General features: G+C 35.1%; 1 protein-coding gene across 1 annotated transcript; it reads left to right on the top strand.

Moving 5' to 3' along the window:
- The first annotated feature begins 5,000 nt into the window (after positions 1 to 5,000).
- On the top strand, positions 5,001 to 8,835 carry LOC145670128 (uncharacterized). Its single transcript, XM_081738497.1, has 3 exons — positions 5,001 to 5,004; positions 7,220 to 7,362; positions 8,665 to 8,835. The coding sequence occupies exons 1-3, from the start codon at positions 5,001 to 5,003 to the stop codon at positions 8,821 to 8,823; spliced, it is 306 nt and encodes a 101-aa protein (XP_081594623.1). The 3' UTR covers positions 8,824 to 8,835.
- Positions 8,836 to 9,600: the final 765 nt, after the last annotated feature.

Here is a 9,600-nt window from a genome sequence, read left to right as displayed (position 1 = left end):
GCAAATCATGAACCTTCTGTGGCTGAAGAACTTCTGCAGCCTTGAAAGTTCTACGTTCTTCGTTTGTATTCAGAGGGAGCACATAATATATGATCCTATCAAAATTCCCCCTCCCCCCGAAGCAAAGTTTCAAGACTGGTCTCAGAATAACAAATGTATTATATACTTTTGTACAGCAAACTAAGTCTTTGAAATATGACCCCTGGGCATCAACAAACCGTTGCCGGCGTGTTTTCCGTTGATCATAGGCACCTTGATAGTCTTCGCGCTTAAAGTTGTGAAGAGGCCTCGTCGAAGCCGCCTGGACCGCTGGAATCGTGTCGAATCGCTTCCTTTCAGGTTTTTCTCGATCCGGGAAAATAAAACAAAGTCCCTGGGAGCAAGTTCGGGGCTAGGGTGGATGCTGCAGTGTTGCCAAGACATGAAAGACAAGCGATTCGACACAATTCCAGCTGTCCAGGCGGCTTCGACGAAGTCCGTTCACAGCCTTGGGCGCGAAGACTTTCAGGGAGCCTATGAATAATGGGAAACACGCTGACAGCGGAGTATTGGTGCCCAAGGGTCATATTTCGAAGACTTTTAGTTCTCTGTACAAAAATGTGAAATACATTTGTTATTCTGAGACCAGTCTTGAAACTTTGTGAACGCACCCTGTATGTTTCTCTATGTGAAACTTTAGATAGCGCATGGCATCTTGAACGAAAAGTAATTTTTAAAGAGTTACTTTTATATGCTAGTAGATTGTCCTTTAACTGATCTAGAGACATGAAACAAGTACAATAGGCGAAACACATGTATCATAGGGAAGAGAGAAACTGACATTTTATATTTTGTGAATAACTGTCATTCGCTCTCATTAATATGCGTTTTTCAAGGGATCCGTTCGAATCTTAGGAGCATCCCTAAAGATGGAGTGTTTTGAAATTAAATGAAAATACCTTGAGTAAATCAAAATGTTCTCCGTCAAAACTTTGGCGCTAGGACTCAGAAAATAGCCATTTAGAATCATGGATTTTTTTCTCTTTTGCAAGAAAAGAAAACTCAGCTATCACCTCGTGTATATTCATGTGATATCTTTCTTTCAAGTGAAAATCATAAAAGAACTTGCAAAATTATATTTGCTAGTAAATGTGACAACCAACATAGAATATGAAAGAGCAATGTCAAAAATATTTTGTTAAAACAAAGATAAACTTACTCGGTATCAGATACCTTACATATGAGTATATTTATGAAAAAAGCTTAGTAAGTTAATAATAATGGAATAAAGGGATCAAAAGCTGAAAGGGAGGGAGAAAGTTGCTGGAAAATTCTTAATTCCTAAGCAACGTTTGACACTAACACTAACCTCCTGGCGAAACAGACCTCAGGGGACTCGGGTCTACCAGCCGGCTTGTGGCAATTACGGTTTTTGGTACGAACTATAGTCAGCACATTGATTTCACTTGCCGTTGATCCTGGGTTTTCTAGAGCGCAGTTCGATAATTTTATGTTACAAGTAGCTCCCTATTTATCCTCACGACACTTTGTGGACGATCCAGTAGAAAATGCGTCCAATTGGAAATCTTAATCCCACTAGTCACTCTTTCCCACTAAGGATTTTGATAGCCATGTATAGAAAAAGTGGCTTATGTTAGCTTTTATTACGGTTTTACTCTTTCTATCTGATGACATATTATCTACGATGACGTGGATTTCAATACTATCAAATTTGTCCTTTCTCAAATTTCTCAAAATCTAATATCGAGAATTCACGCATAAATATTTAATTTCTTTAGAAAGATGTGATTTACCAATTAACATTGTGTTTTATCGTTAATCAAATCTTATAGTTAGTTAAAATATACGTATTAAAAGTTAGTGATTATTTTTTATTCTATTTCATTAACCATACTATATACTGCTTAAATTTGCTATAGTTAAAATCAAAAGTTTGATTAATAAATAGTTCAGTATCTGTTTCATCTTAATAGTTATGTTATCGTACAGTAAGTATTTTTGGATTTAAAAAAGTCCGTTTTTCTCAATCTATTTCATGACAATTTACACTGATTTCTATCATTTTGTGTATCTCATCTTTTGATATTTCTCCATTTAAAATTTAATAACTTTGTAAAATTTAATTTCAGTTTAGAATAGCAGTAACTCTTTTCATACTTAGATATTTCGCAATAATGACAAGCTTATGAACGCATATTTAAACTTTACCAATTGTGATTTCTTTCAATGGACTATCAATTTTGGTATATCTTTTTTTTTTTCAGCTACACGCTACACATCTGACGATATTATCCATTGTTAGTATAGCTGCTGTTGTACTATATGGCAGTATCTTTATGGTATACAAAAAGAGGCATATTTCTCTGGAACCTGCAGTTTTTTTGATTGTGTATAAAGTCGTGGTGTCTTTTGGAGTCTCCTGCTTAATATTTGCTTTGGCTTCAGAACATTTTGGTAAGCAGATTTCTCATATTCACATTTTTTCATTATTTTGTTTATAGAACGTTAACAGAATTCCAAGATTTCTACATAAATTATGTGTTCTATATAAAATAAGTTTAAAAATGCTTATAAAGCTGTCTCATAAAGAACGCTACTTTTGAAATGTCTGGCCCACATTTCTGTTCTAGTAAGTTGGCACCACAGAACGTTACATCGTTTTCATCTATTGTCTTTGTGGTTAGTAGTCATAGCAAGGATGTTAAAAAATAGAGGATCTGCCGGGAATGTATCATAATCATATGAAGTTAATGAAGCCAAAAAAACAACCGAGCATCTTCTGAGCCGGCACGACTGATTGGCTACTCTCGTTTCCGCCATGATTGTTTGCTCGAAACATTTCGATCTTAGTAGCACGGAGTGGGTAGACTAGGTGTGGCGAAGCTGTGACGTATGGCTCCTCTATTTTATAACATTCTTGAGTCACAGAGTGCCGAAAAGCACGGCACATGATCGTCATCTGTCTTGAACATTTACAACATTTGTAATGAGTTTTCACTATGACAACACGCTGTTCATGCTCCATTCCTACCCGTACAGCAAACAGATGATGATCAGATGATGATGTTCTTAATGATGATGATGATGATGATTAGGTGATGGTCATAACCGATGGACAGACGTACTAAAGCATAATGTCACTGCATGGTAATAATTAAAAAAAAACATCATTTTGTTAATTGTATATTATAAAATACACAAAAGAATCACTATTTTACAAATTAATTATATAGTTGCATTTTCAGAAGCTTCAAAAAATATATTTCATTTTTTTCCTTTACATCGTGAAAAGTATATATTTGATGCTCTATATATTAGTTACGGTGAATTATGACCTACAAATTGTGACATTTAATGCTGCCGACTTCTAGAATAGAAATAGCGGACATTTCAAAGATTGAATTCTTTATGGGATACCCTTACTAGTAAATGCATTGTTTTATCTTATCACTTAACATTAAGCTCTTCTAATTTATATATGTTTTCTATAAGAAACTCTAGGACATAAAGAAGCTCTGGTGAAAACAATAGAGTTGGCCATGTAAAATATATGTATGTGATATAAAGAGTCGTAGTTAAAGTCACCGTTACCCCATTAAAATATTAACAGATCAACTCTATTAACAAACTAGGTTGAGGTAATGGCTGTAGCCACCGATTGCAGAAAACGGATTTAAACAATTCGCATCCTTTCAAGAGTTATCATGCTTAGCAACAGACGGTCAGATGTAGTAAAAACCCAATCTCACTGAGTGATCATAATAAATAAACATCATCCTATTAATTGTTTATTATAGAATACAAACACGGAGAACGCTTTTACAAAATAATTATGTAATTACATTTCCAAAATTTTCAAAAAATTCCTTTCCTTTACATCGTTAAAGTTAAATATCTGGTGTTCCAGAAATAAGTCCAAGTGAGTTATGATCTACAAATTATCTTACATCATTAAATGCCTTGAAACTAAGTTTTATTTAAAAAAGTAAAAGATACATCGTAAGTTGCATCAATGGCGACAAAACCACTGCTGAATTGCCTGCCATATGTTACATTACTTTAAATCTAATGGTTTCCGGTAAATGTCACTAATGTTAGTGCATATTCCACACTTGGTATCAAAATACTTACTCTAAAAATATTCAAGAAATGAAAGCAATTATTAAAAAAAAGTTTGAATATCTTTGAGTATACATTCTGGAATAATGTTCGGTGCCATGCTGACACAATCTCTGTTTACTTCTATCATTAAGCATGACATTATCTATTGTTTAAAAAGATGACTTATAATATAACGATTTTGGTTTGCCTTCCTTTTTCTCTTAATTCAGCATGTTAATTAAGTTAAGCATGCTCAATCCTAAATTTACTCAGAGACATTTTTCAATATAACACTTCTTTTTTTTTCACATGTCTTTCATTGCCATCCGGGGATGGGCGGGCCGCAGAAGGTTATGCCTTCTCTATGTCCAGAGATATATAACGACTGTTGATGATGAGAAAGTTAGAAAGTTGCAGGCTGTTATGAAATGGTGTGAAACAGAAAGGGTCATCTAAATGTGAGTTGAAGTTGAAAGTCAGCTATTGATCAGTAAGGAGTGAGATATTAAGCGATGTAGGAGGCCAGGTGGTGATCACGGACGATGGATATGTACATTTTGGGTGTAGATACGACGATGCGGGTTGTATTGCGCAGGTGAATGGTCCTGTTCATATATGGCTAACAGATGATCTATTGGTGGATAGGCATATTTGGGTACCGCAGGCGTTTGTTGCAGCAGTTCGTCAATAATAGGGTGTGCATGGGCAATACGAGTAAAGATATAGCGGGTGCGTAAGCGGCGAAGATGTGGGAGGATAGTGAGCATGGTGGTTCGGCGGTATACCTCCTTTGTTGGCGTCTGTTGAGGGAGAGAATACGCAATTCGTAATGCTCGCCGTTCAAGGAGTTTGATGCGGTCATAAAATTTGGATGTCGCTGATAGTCAGGCGAGATGACCATGGGTGAGCGCAGGGCGAACAAACACTTTATATGTGTATAGTAACAGTTTGGCGTTAAGTCCCCACGTTGTGCCCTTTAGGTGTCGTAGGAGATTGAGGCGATGGCGGATGTTGGCGTCCAAGAGACGAAGATGGGCGTTCCATGTTAAATGTTTATCAAATGTGACACCAAGATATTTGAGAGTATCGTGGAGCGGAAGACGTGTGTCCAAAAGTGTAATACTTAGGCGCTCGGGATTTCGTGTTGGGCAATATTTGTGTTTATTACGGGCAAACAATGTCATTTGCGTTTTTAGAGGATTTAATTTAAGTTTCCATTTGAGGCACCATCCGACAAGGTAATCCAACGCAGGTTGAAGTATGCTGTTAATTCGGTCTACAGAAGAGCCAAGTGCTAGGTAAGCGGTGTCATCTGCAAATTGGAGAATATGAACAGGAGGCTGTGGTTGAGGCATATCAGCGACATATAGGAGATACAGAAGTGGGGATAGAATTGAGCCCTGCGGTACACCGGCCCGTAGTACAAAGGTTGGAGATTTTGCATTATTGATCTGAATATAAGCAGAGCGACCATGGAGGAACTGAGCTATGATTCGCACATAGGGGAATGGCAAGAGAGATGTAAGCTTATAGATCAAATCAGCATGCCAAACTGTATCAAATGCGCGTTCAATATCTATGGAAACCAGGACAGATGGAAGGCATTTATTGAAGTGATTGACCAGAAGTGACGATAGTTTGAGAAGTTGGTCATTGATGCCAAAAGATGGGCGGAATCCAGCTTGAGTAGATGGTATGAGTGCTCGTTCCATGATATAGGGGTGGAGGCGCTTCTGAAGGATGCGCTCAAACGTCTTGCTGAAGGCAGATGTAAGGCTGATGGGTCGATAGGACGCCACTGAGGTTGGGTCCTTCTGTGGTTTCAGAAAGACGACGATTTTGGCAAGTTTCTAAGCTGGAGGAAAATAGCCTGTTATTAGCATTGCGGAGTAGAGTTGAGCAAGCAAGACCAAGAACACGGGTGGAGCATGCAGTAGTTGGCGATATGAGATAGTATCGTGACCTGGTGCGGTATTGCGACGGTATTTCAGTACATCGTAGATTTCATGAGATGTAATTGGTGCCAGCATTGGATCGGTGGGCTGTGGTTGATGGGTGAAATCTGGGGAAAAACGTGCTTGTGCGGGAGAACCTGTTGTTTCTATAGTATGATCGTTGGGATGAGTGAAGATAGGGTCCGAATGAGGAGCAACGTTTCCTTGTTATAATTAATTTTCTCTAATCATGTAAGTGACATATTCATAACGATAGTCATGTTAAGAGAGAAATTTAGAAATTCATAATGCAAACATTATATATATATTCTGCTTGCAAAACGAAATATTCTATGCTACCTGCTGACACAATCATTAAGAACACAGGTTTTCTTTACAATAAATGAAACGTATGGATCAAAAACAAAGAATTATTACAAAAGAACAGATAAATCAAAGGGGATTTGTTTGCAATGCTGCTTATACCCACATTGAAACATAGTAACGTCTTTCAAAGTACATTTTTCAAAGTATATTTAGATTAAGCGATGAAATATTAGTAGTGGTTCGTACATACATGATTCACAATATTTTACACAGCATTTATTTTACAAATCCTGTATTTTACAAATTGCAAAAAGCTTTTTCGTCTCAACGTGCTCGGAAAATGTCTTTTTTTCTGTTTCGAATCGTTAATAGGAGTGATAAGGTAACCGACACCTCTATCAACCTTGTAATGAAATAAACAGAGTATCTTGAAAGCAATACATTTGTTACATCCTTCAATGCAAAAAAAAAAAAAAAAGTCTACTAATCCTCAGATAATACTTCGTCATGTTTCACCAATATGTTTCTATTTTACAGTTACGATTATCTCTGTAGGAAATGCCACATAAATATTTTCACTTTTCAACTTAATAGTCTGTTTCCAGTATCAAACTTCTCGGAACTATACGGAACAAAGATGTAGAAACAAAATGCGAAGTTTCGTCTGTATCACTTGATTTTTTACTTACCATATACTGTATTACACTATTAAGTATCAGATTGTGTGAAATGTTACTTAATTTTTCCTCACAGTAAATACGTATTTATAACACTAACGCTTGTGCTTCTTGCTATATTAGTCTGTTTATCTAACTTAAAGTTTGAATAAATGTATTTGTTTTCTTTTGCTTCTTCAGAACCATTAACTTCTTTCCTCAACTGGCGAGGATTTAAACTTGTACACTCCATCTCTTACCCTGTCTATGTTGTGAATGTGCCAGTAATTATACAGAGTTTTCGAAGATTTAATTCTCCGTTTAATTTTACTTTAAACGTTCTGGTAAGTACACATTTATCATTAAAATCAGCACAAATAGTCTCCATGTGACAAGATACTTACACAGTGTGTTGTAAGCAACGCGTTAGGATAATGCAGTAAATAAAAATCCTTTGTACTTCTACAATTAAAAAATTCGAAACATTTCAAATTACTGATTCCAATTTCACGAGAGTCCAGAACCACTACTATTGAAATAACAAAGATTTGAATAATTAAATAGTTTTAACCAAACGATCTTTGTTTGTATTGGTTTGTGGAGCATTATGTTTCGTTTGTTCACCTACAATTTCAAAATTTTAGAGGCTTTAAAGTAGCGATTCATGCTTGACCGGAGGCCAGAACCATCATTATTGGCAATAATCGAGCTTTGTACAAATAAATGGTCTTAAGCTATCGATCTTCGTTTTTACTGGTTCTGCAGCAAAAATCTTAGTTTCTGCAACTATAAGCAGCAAATTTAGCAATTTTGTAATAGCGGTTCCATTTTGTGGTAAAGACAAAACAACCAGTAAATAAAGAATCAACATTTGTATGAACGAATGATCTTAAACGAAAAATCTTCACTTGTGTTACTTGTGCAACGAAATGCTGTGTTTGTGCAACTATACGTGTATTTCTTTAATGATAAAAATCATAGATTTAAATAAATTTAATAGATAACACATTAAATGAATCTTCAAGCAATAATATTAATATTAGACATTCGAAAGACGGCACATTCCAAAACTTTTAGAAACGAAACATTTTAGCCCCGACTAACATCGATTTGCAATGCCGCACGTATTAGTAATCGCAGCTTCAATAAGGAGGTTGCACAGGAATATTAATTAACGCCCTGTAATATGGAACCATCTTTCTAGATACTAGTGAATTATTGTGCATACAAGTCTATACAACCAAATTGTTCTGATTTTATTAGAATGAAAGGATAGAGATCTCTAGTAATTATCTCTACAATTAGTGATATGTTAAATGCAAATTATAACTTTGGTTTATTGTGAATTTCAAGAAAATTATAGTTTTGTTTCGAACAATACATTAAGATTGACTGTATATAACGTGTTCTTTTAAGTGTAGTTTTCTTTTCAATCTCTAATTCGAATTCCGATGTGTAGTTCTAGGAATGTTATACTGTGCAAATGAATATTAGTAATCCTTCGTCTAGTTTTTATTGGTTTAAGTTTGCAAACACCAAATAAATTTCAATACTAATATCGACTATGGATTTTTCTCTTTTTTTGCTTTTCTTTACATACAGCACAGAATTTTAAAATTATATTTGAAACATTTAATTGTTTTCAGGACAAAAACCTCTTTTGTGTTATCACGTATATAACATTAGTTGGGACAATTCTTCATCTTACTGTTGAGGCTCCATTTGTTGAGATGGCACATATTCTTACAAAGAAACCAGAGCAGTCATCTTCGTCTACGAATGGATTTAAGAAGAAAATGATTTAGATGAAACATCACAATAGCAAAAGTAAGATATGCTTACAACTAATACTAACTTATTCTATAAATGAATCGATGATTCAAAAAAGAAACGTAATCCATTTTCTGTAGCTTTAAGATATTATTTAAGTCCAAGACTGCAGACCTTTCTTGCACATAATCTATGGTTAAATATTAAGTATGCTCGGTTCCTCTGACACCTGCTCCGACTATACACAATTTTCGCATATTCCTAGAGGAAAGGTTCCCAAACTTTTAATTTTGGCGCCTCACCGCATCACAAATTCTGACTCTTAGTTCAGCTCATTAGTAATAAATAGTTTTCATCTGACTTCCATGATTTCATATGCAACGTTAAATTCTCAAAAGTTCAATAATAATAATAATAATAATAATAATAATAATAATAATAATAATAATAATAATAATAATAATAATAATAATAATAATAATAATAATAATAATAGAAATCATAAATTATATTTATTTCCATTAAAACCTTTACATACAGTTCTGTTTGTAGTATTATATTGTACTTGTTTCGCATTTCATAAAACCACAGTTCATATCAAATACTTACGAGGTAAGAAAAATTTATATTTCCGTTCATGATCGTCAAAAACAGACATACAGTGCACGGTACTCACCGATAGACTTTCTAGAAATCTCTATCAGCGCCCTTTGCCAAGTTTTCTGCAACTTCATAATGACCAAGCAAAAGATGTCAGAGGACTTGAACGTAAACAAGCCCGTGAATATGTGACGTAGGTCTACCACATTGTC

This window comes from Thermobia domestica, chromosome 14, assembly GCF_964235325.1.
Source record: "Thermobia domestica chromosome 14, izTheDome1.hap1.1, whole genome shotgun sequence".
Classification (NCBI taxonomy): domain Eukaryota; kingdom Metazoa; phylum Arthropoda; class Insecta; order Zygentoma; family Lepismatidae; genus Thermobia; species Thermobia domestica.
Note: the sequence above shows the minus strand (reverse complement) of the source record. Positions and strands in the feature narration are given on the sequence as shown.

Excerpts from the sequence above, each read along its gene's own strand:
- LOC145670128 (XM_081738497.1), top strand. Across the intron at positions 7,363-8,664 it reads ATTTTACTTTAAACGTTCTG|GACAAAAACCTCTTTTGTGT; the intron begins GTAAGTACACAT and ends AATTGTTTTCAG.